Here is an 18,974-nt window from a genome sequence, read left to right as displayed (position 1 = left end):
GTTGACTGGAGCTGGGGCCGTCCTGGAGGAACTGCAAAGAGGAAAAGTCCCGGCACCTTCCCAGGATTGAACATGGGACCTTCAGAGGGCGGGGTCTAGCGAGTGCGGGTACGACCTGCTCTCCAAAATGAAGTAGCCTCTTCGTGCCAAGCGCAACAGCACAAGAGAATACATCACCCATAACACAGGGCGGTCTCTGTGGGACGTCTGTAATGGACAGCCAACTTTCCAAACTTAAACTCTTGACAAACGCATGACGTTCGCACAGAAACGATCTCCACGTGGAAGAAAGGCGACGAAGAAACAAACAAGGAAAGGAAAAAGCGAGTCCATTCTTTTACCCTTCTTATTTACAGGAGTCACATGGGCTTCTTTCCAGTCGCTTGGGAATCTAAGCTGGAGTAGAGACTCGCGATACATGCAAGCTAAGTAAGAGGCTACTGCCGCAGAGTACTCTGTGTAAAATGGAACTGGAATTCTATCTGTACCTGGCGATTTATTTGTTATAAACTCTTTCAGTTGCTTCTCAGCGCCAAGAATGCCTATTTCTTCGCCCTCCATACAGGAGTCTGTGCGACGGTCAAACGATGGTATATCATACGATGCTCCTGCGTGAGTGAAGTTTTATACGCGAATACTCCTAGACCCATCATTTAAAGTCGATTCTGGAAACTTTGGAAGCAGGCTTTCTCAGGATGGTTTGTGTCTGTCAGTTCAGTTTATTCATATTCTCTGTGTCACTCTCCTACGGGTCATACAATGGGTTATTACAGATGCCCGCTGACTGAATGCAATGTGCTACCACGCCAACGACGCGCTGCACCATTACGACCACAAGCTTAATAATAATAAAAACAAAATTATAAGGAACAATAAGATGCAGCAGCAAAAGCACATGCACCAATTCATGAGTCATCTGATGCGGAGAGCACTCAGCACCCCGAGAAAAATCTTCCGGTTGTCAACGTCGGAAATATCCAGTTCCTTCTTTAAAGAGCTTTTCTCTTGTTCATTTGCAAAACTAACTTGTTTCGTGTCAGGCTTCTGAAAAAAAAATCTAGGCCAGTTTTATTTTGGACTCCCAATACGTAATGGTTTGCCTTGGAAGAAAAAATGAAGTTAATCAGAATTGTGGAAGTGTGGTGTATTCTTTCGGATACGTATAGATGATAAAATGAAATGAAATGATTTCTGACACTGAAATAATTTCAAGGTGGCAAGTGAAAATTTATTCCAGAGCGGGATTCGAACCCGGATTTCCCTTTTCGCGTGAATCGTCACTTTGAGCGCCTCGGCGATCCGGACCCGACTACAGTCCGACCCAAATTCCCATCTCGGCGCACACTGTTGACGCTGTGATCCCCTTCCATCATACTCAATACTTGTCGGCATTCGCTGGAGTCCAGAGAAAGTTTAGGAGGGAAAGTGCATACGCACTGAAGAAATCTTATGGCTATGAAACCTGATATAAGAGACGGGGTTCAATAAGTAGTGCAAAACATCTTTTCATTGGACAATTTTGGTTGAAAAAAAATGCAGGATTTGTTGTGGGTCATCGTGGAATATTCCCGCTTCAGCTTCTATAATTTCATGAATTTCCGACAGGTGACTGCGCTATACGTAACCTTCAAAATGGTGTCTGTAAATGAGGTGTATTCCAAGCAAAGAGCTGTCATTGAGTTTCTTTTGGTGGAAAACCAGAGCAGCGGAGATATCCATAGGTGCTTGCAGAATGATTACAGAGACGTGGCAGTGAGCAAAAGCACGTTGAGTCGGTGGACGAGGCTTCTGTCATCTTCGCAACAAGGGCGTCCTAAACTGTCTGACCTCCAGCGTGCCGACCGGCCGCAAGCAACTGTGCTATCAACAGGAAACTGAAGCGCGTTCGTCGTCACATAAATGCAAACGAAATTCTCCTTCTCAATGACAACGGAATTCCTCATAAAAGTCTGTGCGTCCGAGGGGAACTCACAGAACTTCATTGGACTGTTCATCCAACATACAGCCCTTATCTCGCAGCTTCAGACTTCCAACTCTTTGGCACAATGAATGATGCACGCCGCAGGAAGCAGTACGTGGATGAGTGCGAGGTTATTGATGCAGCTAGACGTTGTCTCAGACCTCGACTAGTACATGGTACCATGCGAGCACACAGGCCCTCCCAGTAAGGCGACGTGCGGCCGTCGCATTGAACGGAGACCGTGTTGAAAAAATACGCTTTTGTAGCCAAAATAGTGGCGAATAATATGGTGTAATGGAATTCTGAATAAACACAACCTGCTTTCAAAAAACAAAAAGGTGTTGCATTAATTACTGAACGCCCTCTGTACAATCATTTATGTGTGGTGCCTCTTCTTTGGGACATGATTCTGCAGCCGTACATATACATGATGGTGGTATTTGGTTTGTCAGCGCTCAACTGGGCGGTCATCAGCGCCCATACAAAGTCCCAATTTTTACATTGTCCAATCTACCCACAGTCACGCATGATGATTTATTATGAAATGATGAGGACAACACCCACTCCCCGGGCAGATAATATCCCCAGTCCGGCCGGGAATCGAATCCCGGACCCCGTGATCCAGAGACAGCAACACTAGGCACTTGACCACGAGCTGCAGATATATACATGGTGAATGAATGTGAATGTCGCGTGACTAGGGCCTCCCGTCGGGTAGACCGTTCGTCGGGTGCAAGTCTTTCGATTTCACGCCACTTGGGCGACTTTCGCGTCAATGGGGATGAAATGATGATGATTAGGACAACACAAAACCCAGTCCCTGAGCGGAGAAAATGTCCGACCCAGACGGGAATCGAACCCGGACCCTTAGGATCGATATTCTCTCGCGCCGACCACTCAGCTACCGGGGGGCGGACACATATGCATGATGAAATGAAATGGGATGAAATAATTTCTGAATCGGCTGCAATTAAGCACTGAAATAAGGTCATTGGCGAAAAGTGAAAATTAGCATGTGGCTAATACGTAGAATAAACAATATATCATATATGTGAAACTGCAAAACGGAAATACTGTCTGAATTTTCTACACAGCAGAAAAGAGTGACTGGTGTACACTATTCTTCAGAGTCAGCTGAACTATGCGGGTAGAATCAGTCTGAGGTGGAAAAGTATCCAGACAGGAGCTGATGAGAATGCACGGAAACTGATGAAGATACCGACTGACAGACTGACAGGGACACAATCGCGTAACATCTCCGGAGGAGCGGCTGAGAGAAAGGAGGCGTGTCTTTCCGACGTCTTTTATCGCTTCGTATGAGCTCAGCCACTGCCTACGTTCTGGGAGATTACCACGTTTTAACAAGAGATAAGGAAACATAAGGCAGGCCCAGTGACTGTGCAAAATACCTCGCAGCAGATAAACTGCCGTTTGAAGTAAACACTGGGGGAAATTATTCGCTGGGCTTATCGTACACCATAATACTCGCCGCCGCAACAAAAACAGAGTTTGCTTACTTTTGCTTTAAAGTTCGAGCTCATCAAACAGGCATTTCGTGCCACAATTACGGACTACAAACAAGATGATACGAAGGTCACACCCACGCCCATCTGAAAATTTCTCTAAGACTTTAATCGACAATATGTGCTCCAGCCCCACTGAAAACATATCTTACGGTCAGACAGAGACGCAGGGTATAAAACCGTACACGCACAAGCAGACTGCAGCGGTGAAGATGAGGTCCTGTGTTTGCTTGCTCTTTCTTTTGACAGCCGGTGTCCTGGGTCGCCCGGGAAGACCTGAAGCACGAGGACCTCCCAACAAATTCCCCAAGGACTTCATCTTCGCAGCTGCCACCGCGTCCTACCAGGTAGAGGGCGCCTGGAATGAAGGCGGTAAGAACTCTTTGTCTTCGTCACCTGAAACATTCGGTATTACCTACACTTAAGCACCAGCATGCTCTCCTGTGTTAAAAGACAGAAATGCGGCGGAAGACCTTTCTCATGTGCAATTTGTCAACGTGATAGTTTTTCTCAGTAAGACATTTTAAGTGCATTAATATTGCGAAGTTCATGGAGACATTGATCTGAATCAACAACCGCAGACAATTTGGTGGCAATAGTAGCTACTCCAGATATAAAATTTCTTACTCAAAAAAATCGACAAATCAAAGAGCAAGATCGATTTCGCGCACGTATAACGACAGAGGTAATTCATACGAATTACATGTCATATGAAATGACTGTTTATGAGGCAGAACCTGGTGTAATTGTTTAATATCTACCGGAGCCAAGTTCTTTGATAGCCGGACGGACTTCCATTGGATGGGACATAATGTGGCAGGCAGCGAAAGGCGTCCCCGGAGGCTGATCAGAAAGTCTCCCCGGTGCGTCTGACAAACCGGTTTCAGGCACTGTCTCTGGCTGAGCCAGATGCAGCTGCCTGCCCTGTTTCAGAGGATCATTCGCAGCCTTCAAGGTCCGGGAAATCGCAGAGGGTGGGCTTACTGGTAGTTGGGAGCTCCAATGTTAGGCGCGTAATGGGGCCTCTTAGGGATACGGCGGCTAAGGAGGGGAAGAAATCCAGTGTGCACTCCGTGTGCATTCCGGGAGGAGTCATTCCTGATGTGGAAAGGGCCTTCCGGATGCCGTGAAGAGCACAGGGTGCAGCCAGCTGCAGGTGGTGGCACATGTCGGCACTAATGACGTGTGTCGCTTTGGATCTGAGGAAATTCTCTCTGGATTCCAGCGGCCATCTGATTTGGTGAAGGCTGCCAGTCTTGCTTACGAGATGAAGGCAGAGCTCACCATCTGCAGCATCGTTGACAGAACCGACTGCGGACCTTTGGTGCAGAGCCGGGTGGAGGGTCTGAATCAGAGGCTCAGACGGTTTTGCGACCGTATTGGCTGCAGATTCCTTGACTTGCGCCATAGGGTGGTGGGGTTTCGGGTTCTGCTGAATAGGTCAGTTCACTACACTCAGCTGGCGGCTACACGGGTAGCGGAGGCTGTGTGGCGTGGACTGGGCGGTTTTTTAGGTTAGAAGGCCTCGGGAAAGTGCTGGATGGGCTGCAATATCAAAGGGTGCTTGGCAATTACAGGACGTGCTTGGATCAAGGAACAGTCGGAATTATAGTTGTAAATTGTTGTAGTTGCGCTGGAAAAGTCCCTGAGCTTCAAGCGCTAATAGAAAGCACAGAAACTGATATCGTTATAGGTACAGAAAGCTGGCTAAAGCCTGAAATAAGTTCTGCAGAAATTTTTACGAAGTCTCAGACGGTGTTCAGGAAAGATAGATTAGGCGGAATTGGTGGTGGACTGTTTGTGTCTGTCAGTAGTGGTTTATCTTGTAGTGAAGTCCAAGTAGATACTCCGTGCGAATTGGTATGGGTGGAGGTTATACTTAACAGCCGAATTAAGTTAATAATTGGCTCCTTCTACCGACCCCCAGACTCCGATGATACAGTTGCGGAACAGTTCAGAGAAAGTTTGAGTCTCGTAACAAATAAATACCCCACTCATACGGTTATAGTTGGTGGGGACTTCAACCTACCCACGGTATGTTGGCAAAAATACTTGTTCAAAACCGGTGGTAGGCAGAAAACGTCTTCCGAGATTGTCCTAAATGCTTTCTCCGAAAATTATTTCGAGCAGTTAGTCCACGAACCCACGCGAATTGTAAATGGTTGCGAAAACACACTTGACCTCTTAGCCACAAACAATCCAGAGCTGATAGAGAGCATCATGACTGATACAGGGATTAGTGATCACAAGGTCATTGTAGCTAGGCTCAATACCATTTCTTCCAAATCCATCAGAGACAAACGCAAAATAATTTTATTTAAAAAAGCGGATAAAGTGCCACCAGAAGCCTTCCTAAAAGACAATTTCCATTCCTTCCGAACTGACTATGCGAATGTAGACTAAATGTGGCTCAAATTCAAAGATATAGTAGCAACAGCAATTGAGATATTCATACCTCATAAATTGGTAAGAGATGGAACGGATCCCCCGTGGTACACAAAAAAGGTCCGAACGCTGTTGCAGAGGCAACGGAAAAAGCATGCGATGTTCAGAAGAACGCGAAATCCCGAAGATGGGCTAAAATTTACAGACGCGCGAAATTTGGCACGTACTTCGATGCGAGATGCCTTTAATAGGTTCCACAACGAAACATTGTCTCGAAATTTGGTAGAAAATCCGAAGAAATTCTGGTCGTATGTAAAGTACACAAGCGGCAAGACGCAGTCAATACCTTCGCTCCGCAGTGCCGATGGTACTGTTATCGACGACTGTGCCGCTAAAGCGGAGTTATTGAACGCAGTTTTCCGAAATTCCTTCACCAGGGAAGACGAATGGAATATTCCAGAATTTGAAACACGAACATCTGCTAGCATGAGTTTCTTAGAAGTAGATACCTTAGGGGTTGCGAAGCAACTCAAATCGCTTGATACGGCCAAGTCTTCAGGTCCAGATTGTATACCGATTAGGTTCCTTTCAGATTACGCTGATACTATAGCTCCCTACTTAGCACTCATATACAACCGCTCGCTCACCGATAGATCTGTACCTACAGATTGGAAAATTGCGCAGGTCGCACCAGTGTTCAAGAGGGGTAGTAGGAGTAATCCATTTAACTACAGACCTATATCATTGACGTCGATTTGCAGTAGGGTTTTGGAGCATATACTGTACTCAAACATTATTAATCACCTCGAAGGGAACGATCTATTGACACGTAATCAGCATGGCTTCAGAAAACATCGCTCTTGTGCAACGCAGCTAGCTCTTTATTCGCACGAAGTAATGGCCGCTATCGACAGGGGATCTCAAGTTGATTCCGTATTTCTAGATTTCCGGAAAGCTTTTGACACCGTTCTTCATAAGCGACTTGTAATCAAGTTGCGGAGCTATGGGGTATCGTCTCAGTTGTGCGACTGGATTCGTGATTTCCTGTCAGGAAGGTCGCAGTTCGTAGTAATAGACGGCAAATCATCGAGTAAAACTGAAGTGATATCAGGTGTTCCCCAGGGAAGTGTCCTGGGACCTCTACTGTTCCTAATCTACATAAATGACCTGGGTGACAATCTGAGCAGTTCTCTTAGACTGTTCGCAGATGATGCTGTAATTTACCGTCTAGTAAGGTCATTCGAAGACCAGTATCAGTTGCAAAGCGATTTAGAAAAGATTGCTGTATGGTGTGTCAGGTGGCAGTTGACACTAAATAACGAAAAGTGTGAGATGATCCACATGAGTTCCAAAAGAAATCCGTTGGAATTCGATTACTCGATAAATAGTGCAATTCTCAAGGCTGTCAATTCAACCAAGTACCTGGGTGTTAAAATTACGAACAACTTCAGTTGGAAGGACCACATAGATAATAATGTCGGGAAGACGAGCCAAAGGTTGCGTTTCATTGGCAGGACACTTAGAAGATGCAACAAGTCCACTAAAGAGACAGCTTACACTACACTCGTTCGTCCTCTGTTAGAATATTGCTGCGCGGTGTGGGATCCTTACCAGGTGGGATTGACGGAGGACATCGAGAGGGTGCAAAGAAGGGCAGCTCGTTTTGTATTATCGCGTTATAGGGGAGAGTGTGTGGCAGATATGATACACGAGTTGGGATGGAAGTCATTACAGCATAGACGTTTTTCGTCGCGGCGAGAGCTTTTTACGAAATTTCAGTCACCAACTTTCTCTTCCGAATGCGAAAATATTTTGTTGAGCCCAACCTACATAGGTAGGAATGATCATCAAAATAAAATAAGAGAAATCAGAGCTCGAACAGAAAGGTTTAGGTGTTCGTTTTTCCCGCTCGCTGTTCGGGAGTGGAATAGTAGAAAGATAGTATGATTGTGGTTCGATGAACCCTCTGCCAAGCACTTAAATGTGAATTGCAGAGTAGTCATGTAGATGTAGATGTAGAATGTTGCCAACGTAAGTTCTTCAGTCGAGAACGCGAACTTATGTTCAGAGAGTTGTTTCAGTCTAGTTGGGCCAGTACGTTCATGAGTCGTTCGGAATAAGACGTGGAGCACAAATAGCTATACGAAACACGAGAATGATGTAGGCGATGAATAAAACAGAGAAAACCTAATGACTACAAAGATTATTAATTAGTATTATGTGTGAAAGGGCAAACTACAGCATACGGACTGATTGACATTGTCTTATTTTCAATAACTGTGAAGGCTAGTCAACCCGCTATAGTTTTTACTAATGTGTGACTTGATGAATGCTTGTCCTGTGACGCAAGTATCTGCATCTGTTGTGCTTCAGAAAGTCCACTCAGCTGAGACTGCACAGTAGTGACTGAAAAACAAATGGATATTTTAATCAAATCATTTATTGCAAGTGTGCAGGAAATTTTATTATCCATAAATTGCTGACAGTAGTGGATCGTATTGCATCTAAAATATCTTGTGATGCTTTTGAACGAGGCGGAACAGGGGAAACGGTATGTTAGGTGTGCAGGGCAGTGTTCGCTTCGTTAGTCAAGTATAACCTTGGGTGTAAGGTACACATGACGCAAAAATAAAACGGAATAACTGCCTTAAATGAAGGAAGCAGGGAAGTCAACGGGAAAATCATTACAAACTACAAGCTGTTTCAAAAGATGCATCTTATTACACAACACTGCATCTTTCATGTGAATGAAGGCTGAAACTTGGGGTCAATTTTAACTTTCGCATCGAAAGTAAAAGTTCACTTTGGCGCCAGTTGTAAAGTAGCAGTTCATGTCGTTACCGGCAGCAGCTACTGTGGTACAAATATATAGTGCGCTCGCTCGTTTGTTACACAATTTGTGTTGAGTCGCGATGACGATAACACGGCAACAAAAGTAGTTTTGCCTCCTAGGTCGCATGATCAAGATTTGCGACTTTTTTGGGGAGAGTTGTGAAAGACGCCGCTTATGTGCCACCCTTTCAGCAGCTCTGGGTGTATTACGACGCCGCAACAACATTACATTAGAACTACTGACAGCCTTGGGGGAGCCAGTCCTGACAAAACTCTACCATCTGGTGAGCAAGATGTATGAGACAGGCGAAATACCCTCAGACTTCAAGAAGAATATAATAATTCAAATGCCAAAGAAAGCAGGTGTTGACAGATGTGAAAATTACCGAATGATCAGTTTAATAAGTCACAGCTGCAAAATACTAACGCGAATTCTTTACAGACGAATGGAAAAACTGGTAGAAGACGACCTCGGGGAAGATCAGTTTGGATGTCGTAGAAATATTGGAACACGGGAGGCAATACTGACCCTACGACTTATCTTAGAAGCTAGATTAAAGAAAGGCAAACCTACGTTTCTAGCATTTGTAGACTTAGAGAAAGCTTTTGACAATGTTGACTGGAATACTCTCTTTCAAATTCTTAAGATGGCAGCGGTAAAATACAGGGAGCGAAAGGCTACTTACAATTTGTACAGAAACCATATGGCAGTTATAAGAGTCTAGGGACACGAAAGGGAAGCAGTGGTTGAGAAGGGAGTGAGACAGGGTTGTAGCTTTTCCTCGATGTTATTCATTCCGTATATTGAGCAAGCAGTGAAAGAAACCAAAGAAAAATTCGGAGTAGGTATTAAAATCCGTGGAGAAGAAATAAAAATTTGAGGTTTGCCGATGACATTGTAATTCTGTCAGAGACAGCAAAGGACTTGAAAGAGCAGTTGAACGGAATGGACACTGTCTTGAAAAGAGGATATAAGATGAACATCAACAAAAGCAAAACGAGGATAATGGAATATAGTCAAATTAAGTCGAGTGATGCTGTGGGAATTAGATTAGGAAATGAGTTTTGCTATTTGGGGAGCAAATTACTAATGATGGTCGAAGTAGAGAGGATATAAAATGTAGACTGGCAATGGCAAGGAAAGCGTTTCTGAAGAAGAGAAATTCGTTAACATTGAGTGTAGATTTAAGTGTCAGGAAGTCGTTTCTGAAAGTATTTCTATGGAGTGTAGCTATGTATGGAAGTGAAACATAGACGATAAATAGTTTGGACAAGAAGAGAATAGAACCTTTTGAAATGTGGTGCTACAGAAGAATGCTGAAGATTAGATGGGTAGATCACATAACTAATGAGGAGGTATTGAATAGGATTGCGGAGAAGAGAAATTTGTGGCACAACTTGGTAGGACATGTTCTGAGGGATCAAGGGATCATCAATTTTGTATTGGAGGGCAGCGTGGAAGGTAAAAATCGTAGAGGTAGACCAAGAGATGAATACACTAAGCAGATTCAGAAGGATGTATGTTGCAGTAGTTACTGGGAGATGAAGAAGCTTGCACAGGATAGAGTAGCATGGAGAGCTGCATCAAACCAGTCTCAGGACTAAAGACCACAACAGCAACAACGACGACGACGACGCCGTACAGCAACAGTAGTGAACGCATTAACTTCGGACATGGGAATAGTTTGACTATTGCCTTAATTTTTTACGGATTAACCGACAATGGTAAACAATACGGTCTAGACGGAACTGCGGTCAGAACTGATGTCGTATGCTGAACGTGAGGTAAAGGAACAACCAGCCCTTTTTCTGTCTTTGGTGTGAAACTCGTCTTGCTCTGGAACAGAAATTGCTATCTAAAGCCAGTGCCGGACATTCTGGACCTGTTGGAGAGAGAATAGTCCGGACGGAACAGTATCGTACCGATATTAGAAGCAGAGTTTCTCACATGAGACGTTTACTCATTCACACAAGAAAACTGCTTCACTTAAAGAGACTGAAGGAAGATATGCTGACAACTGACCGTGAAAGACTGGAAACTTCTTTTGATGAATATATCTTCTGCTGGTATGTGATGGATGCACGGCATCATGTTCATCGCGAACGATAGAAAGCCTTTTGGAGTCACTTTGTAGACCACTAATGCTGCAAGCTGCGGGAGACCTTCCCATGTTTTAATGACGTGGAACTGTTTCACTGGTCCAGGCAACAAGATAGCAGACTGAGAATGGCTCCATCGAATTGCAGGACATCAAAGTTCCGCAGAATTCTTTGTCAGATTAATAATAGTAACATTACCAAACTTGTCATCCAAGACGCTGATTGTCGAGTCTTGTCAAAATCTCTGGCTAATTGCTGTGAGGAACGTTCGGGAGTAATGAAGCGGCAGGACTGGTACATAAACTTACAACCTATGTGAAAACCTTTCGTATGACCTGCAACAACATCAGAGTCGATATTCACTTAACGTGCCAAACGACGAGCTTTTGCGGGCTGGTGTCCTCACATCGAAACACTTCGGGAGTGCCTACTGCCGCGAATCACAGAAAAGCAAATAAGTCGCCAGGTTTTGATGGAGTCCCAATTAGAGGTTACAAAGAATACTCTGCAGCATTGGCTCCTTACTTAGTCTGCATTTACTGAGAATCTCTCTCCCAGTTCAAAGTTCCAAGTTATTAGAAAAAAGCACAGATGTCTTGTGTATATAAGATGAGTAAAAGAATGGGCCTGCAAAATTACAAAGCAATGTCTTCTACATCGGTCTGTTGCAGAATCCTTGAACATATTCTCTGTTCAAACACAATAAATTTCCTTGAGACGGAAAAGCTTGTGCCAACAAAGCATTATGATTTTAGAAAGCATCATTCGCGCGAAACTCAGCTTGCCCTTTTCTCACATGAGATCTTGTGAACCATGGATGATGGGCAATAGGCGCACCTACATTTCCGTAAATCATTTCTCACGGTGGCAGACTGCCAAGAGTAACGAAGCTACAAGCATACGAAATACGTTCCGAGGTATATGAGCGGCTTTAAGACTTCTTTAGTAGCAGAACCCAGTATGTTGTCTTCGACGGCGAGCGTTCATCAGAGACAAGGATATCGTTAAGAGTGCCCCAGGGAAGTTGAAGTGTAGTAGGACATCTGTTATTTTCTATATACATAAATGATCTAGCGGACAGGGTAAGCAGCACCCTGTGGCTGTTTTGTGGTGATACTGTGGTGCAAGGGAAGTGTACGAGGATAGAAGATGACCTAGACAAAATTTCTAGTTGGTTTGATGAATGACAGATACTCTAAATGTAGAAAAACGAAATTTTATGCCAATGAATAGCAAAAACAAATAAAGAAAGTTGGAATAACGTATTAGTGGTGTGCTACTCGACACAGTCACATCGATTAAATATGTAGGCATAAAGTTGCAGAGGAATATGTAATGGAATGAGCAGGACTGTAGTAGGCAAGCGAAAGGTCGACTTCAGTTTATTGGTAGAATTTTAACAAAGTGTGATTCATCTGTAAAGGAGACTACATACAGGATGTTACAAAAAGGTACGGCCAAACTTTCAGGAAACAATCCTCACACACAAAGAAAGAAAATATGTTATGTGGACATGTGTCCGGAAACGCTTACTTTCCATGTTAGAGCTCATTTTATTACTTCTCTTCCACCGTGCATGAACCACATGTTGTGTCGTACTTGTAAAGGCACATGTTCTAGCAGCACAGGTACAGTATTCCGTATGAAATCTCCATTGAGCGTAGGTGGAAGAACATGGGGCCCAATCAAGACATCATCAACAATGCCTGCCCAAACGTTCACAGAAAATCTGTGTTGATGACGTGATTGCACAATTGCGTGCGGATTCTCGTCAGCCCACACATGGTGATTGTGAAAATTTACAGTTTGATCACGTTGGAATGAATCCTCATCCGTAAAGAGAACATTTGCACTGAAACGAGGATTGACACATTGTTGGATGAACCATTCGCAGAAGTGTACCCGTGGAGGCCAATCAGCTTCTGATAGTGCCTGCACACGCTGTACATGGTACGGAAACAACTGGTTCTCCCGTAGCACTCTCCATACAGAGACGTGGTCAACGTTACCTTGTACAGCAGCAACTTCTCTGACGCTGACATTAGGGTTATCGTCAACTGCACGAAGAATTGCCTCGTCCATTGCAGGTGTCCTCGTCGTTCTAGGTCTTCCCCAGTCGCGAGTCATAGGCTGTAATGTTCCGTGCTCCCTAAGACGCCGACCAATTGCTTCGAACATTTTCCTGTCGGGACACCTTCGTTCTGGAAATCTGTCTCGATACAAACGTTCTGCGCCACGGCTATTGCCCCGTGCTAATCCATACATCAAATGGGCATCTGCCAATTCCGCATTTGTAAACATTGCACTGACTCCAAAACCACATTCTTGATGAACACTAACCTGTTGATGCTACGTACTGATGTACTTGATGCTAGTACTGTAGAGCAATGAGTCGCATGTCAACAAGAGCACCGAAGTCAACATTACCCTCCTTCAATTGGGCCAACTGGCGGTGAATCGAGGAAGTACAGTACATACTGATGAAACTAAAATGAGCTATAACATGGAAATTAAGCGTTTCCGGACACATGTCCACATAACATCTTTTCTTTATTTGTGTGTGAGGAATGTTTCCTGAAAGTTTGGCCGTACCTTTTTGTACCAGCCTGTATAGGACATTCGTGCGATCCATTGTTGAGAACTGTTCGAGTGTTTGAAATCCACATCAGGTCCAATTAAATGAAGATGTCGAAACAATTCAGTCTGGCTGCTAGATTTATTACCGGTAGGTTCTGTCAACACATAAATATTATGGAGATGCTTCGGGATTCAAATGTGATTCACTGCAGGGGAGGCGATGTTCTTTTCGAGGAGCACTATTGAGAAAGTTTAGAGTACTGGCATTTGAAGCTGACTGCAGAACCATTCTATTGCCGCCAACGTGCATTTTGCGTAAGGACCACGAAGATAGGATTAGAGATCTTAAGGTCGTATGGAGGCATATAGATAGTCGTTTTTCCCCTCACTATTGGCGACTGGAACACTAAAGGAAATGATTAGGTGTGGTACACGGTACCCTCCGCCACGCACTATACGGTAGCTTGCGGACTATGCGTGTAGCTGTAGCATATATTTCATCCACCAATACTCCTCCAACCGTCATCCACAAATACTCCTCCAACCGAATTCATTTAGTAAAACCAAACAGCGTTCTCATTCTAAACATTTTATGATAGGTTTTTCTAAGAATCTGTGCAGAGTTATGTTCAATGTAAGTTGGTGTATGGAGAACAAAGTAATAACCCGCATTTAATAATTCTTCTTTATACCATGTTTTAACTATTGATCAATCTGTGTTGCAGGCAAAGGTGAGGGCATTTTCGATCGCATGTTCCACACAATTCCCAACATCACCACCGATGGCAGCAATGGCGACGTGGCGTGTGACTCCTACCACAAGTACGAGATAGACATCCAACTCGCCAAGGATATGAACGTGAGTGTTTTTCGTAGATGTATTACTCTTACAACATAGTGGTGATCTAGAAAACTGTGATCCATTTTAATGTCTAGTGTAATTTTTGATTCATTATTTAACGATACACAAAATGAGAGCGCCGTAGCTTCATAATTCGTAGCAGTCTGAAAACTGACGATGCTTTTCGTGCAATGCTTGAGATAGCAACACTGATTTCAGTTTTCTAGATAAATTGGAAATCGAGAATATTATTCACTCTGTAGCCTTCAGTAATAGTGGTCTGACTAATTACATTGCTTGGCAATTGTTAAGGAATAACTGACACTTGCTAAGGAATAACCGACAATTGCTACGGAGCAATCGGCAAATGCGGAACACCCAGCCAATAATAGCAAAAGGAAATATGGAGGTCGGGACGGATTAACTCCGGAGAAACCTGTTCACGAACATTCTGCATGCATTGGATAGTTCATGCATCAGGGAGTTTCACGAAGGTCGTCGTGGAACCTATTAGTGCGACGTTCCATGTGTTACAGTAACACGTCTTCAAGATATCATTTGAGTGGTTGCGATCATGGACGAGTAGATGGACCGCTCGAAGTTGATCGGAGTGCCATTACTGTGGCCACAGTGATGGGAGCCTCCAAATGTGTCATCTAGCAAGTAAAAAAGGCCGCTGAAGATGAAGATGCCATGAAAAAGCATGCCCGTGCTTGTAGGCGGACCACCATACCTCAAGAGGATCGATACGTAGTCCTAGAGAGGAAAAGGAAGCGACATCTCACTCTTAGGTAGATCGCTGCAGACCCTGCAGCCACTACTACTACCCGTGCCTCTACCCTGAACCATTTCCCGGCGATTAAATCAGGCTGCCTTCTATGATCGGACGCCTGTTAAATGCATCTCACTGCAGTCGTGCCACGGTCGAGAAACCGTTCGTTGGTATAAGGAGCATGTTGGTTAAGGGCAGCAACAGAGGTCCGGAGTGATGTTATTCGACAAATGCTGCTTCACTGTGGCAAGTGATTCTGGCCACAGGTTAATGCAGAGAGAGAGGGGAACACGTTACATACCACAGAATGTTCATAAACGTCACAGGTATTGCCTAGGATTTATGGTGTGTGTAGACATTATGCACAATGGCCGAACACCGCTGCATGTCTTTAGGCGAAGAACAGTTACAGCACAGCGGTAATGCAGGGAGATTATTTTAGATCATGTCCGTATGGTTATGGGAGTAGTAGGTCCTGACTTGCTCTTTATGGACGATAGTGTCCACTCAGACCAGAATGTTGAGGTGTCGGACACAGTGGAATGCCAAGACACTGAACTTATGGATTGCTCTGCCTACACCCTGTACTGCATGCCTGGGCTGCTCTTGGCAGACATGTTGCTCAACGAACACTGCCTCTCCTAAACATGCAGCCGGCCTCGGGGGCCGAGCGGTTCTAGGCGCCTCAGTCCGGAACCGCGCGACTGCTACGGTCGCAGGTTCGAATCCTGCCTCGGACATGGATGTGTGTGATGTCCTTAGTTTAGTTAGGTTTAAGTAGTTCTAAATTCTAGGTGACTAATGATCTCCGATGTTAAGTCCAATAGTGCTCAGAGCCATTTGAACCATTTTTTAAACGTGCAACACCTCAAAACCGCCTTGAGAGAGGGATGGGGCAGTATCTCCCAAGAACTCCTCAACACTTTTGTAGCCATTATGCTTAACAGGTGCAAGAAGTGCATTAATGCCCAAGGAGGATATACTCCTCACTGAGTGTCCGATATCGATCTTTATGTCAGTAGTCTGACCTGTGTCAAGCGTAAACATTGTTTATATCTATTATCCTGCTTTCTCATGTCGTGAATTCTGTAACATTTTTTGTTATACTCTACCACTCCACCTCTGTTACTGTGTTTCATGTCGTCCACTATTCCCTATGGTTATACCGGTCCAGCTGTTCCTTAGAAATTATCAACAAGTGTATTTGTCATACCAAATGTAAAAACACTGAATAATTCATTGCATATGACTATTACGTGTCGTAATGGACATCAGTATGTTGTAATCATAAACAAAGAAGTGAAAAGGATGTTAAGTCAATGTCGAGCATCAGGACGCTTTCTATATTGTATAAGGAGAAATATACGGTATACGATTCGTCATCAAATTCTCCGAATTCTTTATCATCTACTACAATTGATTGGTTATGTATAATTTGATGAGCGAAGCATTTCGCTCTGGTACCATTCCTAAGCTATAAGTCTACCATTCTACATCATACCCTTTTGTCAGTAAATACACTGAGGCTTGCAGAACTGTTACATAACTACGAGTAGAGTAATCAGAGAGCCATGGCCTTGCGTCAGTTCAGCAGTCCCGATTGGATAGCTCAGCTGGCGGAGAGGAGCTCTCACTAGGAACAAAATAAAATAAATAACTATCGCAGAAACTTAGAAAAGTGCTGCTTGTTTCCTGTCCATGTTTTCCCTGGCAGAACAGAAATGTAGAATTAAGTTAATTAAGTTGTTCTTTGAGGGAATAATTCAGAAAAAGCATTTTTGTAGGATAGCTATAACTGAGTGTACACCTCTCTTGAAAGGTACGGAATACTCAAAAAGAAAAACAAACCGGTATTTCTACGAAATGTTCGAAAACGCGAATCAAAACGTAATATACTTAATCGTTTAAAAATTACTATTCCGTTTAGAAGTGTTTATTCTATATTACTATCATATTCTCTATTAATAATATTTCATAATTATAAATCGTCGTTTCACACTCAGAGGAACGAAGGAAACAATCAGTGTGCAGTAGTACCTGAGCGTGTGTTTGTGGGTGCTATACTCATAATGGTCCGTCTGATTCTATGTTGAGAACGTTTAATTTATTTATTTATGTACTTAATTACGCTGATCGGACTACGGTCTTACGGCTATTGCTCACAGCCATTCAGGCTTTCCTCCTGAGGTTCTCTTTCTAAACACTGAAGCCTTTATTTTAAGTAGTCGTGTTCTATACATCTGAAAAATAATAGAAATGAAATACGAATAATAATAATAATCGTAATGGGGATAATAATGAATATCATAACGTACCTAATTGACCGACGGAGGGTAGCGGAGAGCGCAAATGCTCTGCTTCCTGGACTCTGGTAGGCGCGCTGGCCCCGGATCGAATCTGCCCAGCGAATTAACGACGTGGGCCTCTATGCCGGCCAGCCTCGATGTGGATTTTACTCTGTTTTCCACATCCCTCTGGGTGAATACCGGGCTGGTCACCACGTTCCGCCTCAGTTACACGACTTACAGACATTTGAAAACGTTCGCACTATTCCATAGCTTCCACTGGACGCAGACAGCTAGGGTACACTAAGCCCGTCCTTAGGGGTTCGAGGTGGCAGCAGGAAGGGCAGCTGGCCGCCCTCTGCACCTAACACTGCCACGTCAATAATAACACGGCCGACCCCGCTTTGAGGCAGGACAAAGGCCCCAAGAAAGACAGCAAGAAATTATGTACCTAATTATGAGGATCATATTAAAAGAGGCATAAACACTTTTTTAATATCGCAGGGGTTTGATGTCTAATACCAAATGGTTATCAACAAGGACTGTGACAACTATAGGGGGAGAATAGGCTTAGTTAATTGATGGCAGCGTCATAGAAATAACGATAAAAGAAGGGGAAAGTTAAAGAAATAGGAATGACGAAAACAATAAACGACAAGAAATAATGAGAAGTTTATAGATAAAAATAGGGAGGGGGTGGAATCGTCAATGTGGGACAAGGAATGTGCGGGAAAATTACAACCGTGGACAAAAAGAAGACTATTTAGGTACATCGACAGCGAATCTACATTAGTGCTAACAAGCTGAAATAAAGTTAACATATCATCAGTCCGAGGAATGGTTTGAACAACGCAGTGCTTCATTAGGCACGATCGTATGCGGATGCCTTCCTCCGACCTTCGAATTGACTTACACGGCCAGGTAACATATAAAAACTTAAATTTCGTTTAGATTGCGGCACGATTTTCGAGTATACGTAGGCTACTGGCCTGTTCCACAAGCCTCTCCATACCGCATACTGTGACGCGATTGGCAGAGGATGACACGGTGATCGGTCGGATACTATTAGCTTGTTCAAGGGCAGAACAAGGAACTTAACCTTTACCTAGCTGGTCGGTTTGTTCTAGAAATTAAATGGAAATGACTTACACTCTATTTCAGCGCTATAAAAGGATACATCAGAAGTTTGGATTCCACAAAGTAAACCTAATACTGAGTTCGTGAAAAATGAGTAGAGACAAAGTCAAACGTAATTTGAAATTTTAAGCGACTCTGTCAGCATTATTTTTGTGTGCCAGGTGGACGCATACCGCTTCTCCATATCGTGGCCCAGGGTTCTCCCCACAGGAGACGTCAACAACATCAACCAGGAGGGAATCGACTACTACAACAAGGTCATCGACGGCTTGATCGCCAAAGGCATCACTCCAGTGGTAAGAGCAACCTCTGTGATCCGGCTTCTGTACCTTGACATTCGATCACCAATCAAATGTGACGTCACACGGTGGTGTATATGTTTGTTGCAGGTGACGATGTTCCATTGGGACCTGCCACAGACACTGCAGGACATCGGGGGCTGGCCCAACCCCAGGCTGGCGGACTACTTTGTCGAGTACGCCAGAGTGCTGTACGACAACTACGGCGACAGGGTAAGCGACAAAAGAGTGTTCTGGTGTTACAAAACTGACATACAGCTATA

At 44.0% G+C, this 18,974-nt stretch overlaps 1 protein-coding gene across 2 annotated transcripts in view; it reads left to right on the top strand.

Moving 5' to 3' along the window:
* The first annotated feature begins 3,676 nt into the window (after positions 1-3,676).
* The window catches only part of LOC126281216 (myrosinase 1-like), a 188,669-nt gene continuing 173,371 nt past the window's right edge, over positions 3,677-18,974 (top strand). Inside the window, exons 1-4 of one of the 2 annotated variants that reach the window (XM_049979963.1) lie at positions 3,677-3,855; positions 14,103-14,236; positions 18,574-18,708; positions 18,802-18,924. In XM_049979963.1, the coding sequence (XP_049835920.1) occupies positions 3,696-3,855; positions 14,103-14,236; positions 18,574-18,708; positions 18,802-18,924 (552 nt within the window). In that variant the 5' untranslated portion in view covers positions 3,677-3,695. The remainder of the gene's footprint in view (positions 3,856-14,102; positions 14,237-18,573; positions 18,709-18,801; positions 18,925-18,974) is intronic. The other variant, XM_049979964.1, reaches the window with a different exon arrangement.

This window comes from Schistocerca gregaria, chromosome 7 (assembly GCF_023897955.1).
Source record: "Schistocerca gregaria isolate iqSchGreg1 chromosome 7, iqSchGreg1.2, whole genome shotgun sequence".
NCBI classification, from domain to species: domain Eukaryota; kingdom Metazoa; phylum Arthropoda; class Insecta; order Orthoptera; family Acrididae; genus Schistocerca; species Schistocerca gregaria.
Note: the sequence above shows the minus strand (reverse complement) of the source record. Positions and strands in the feature narration are given on the sequence as shown.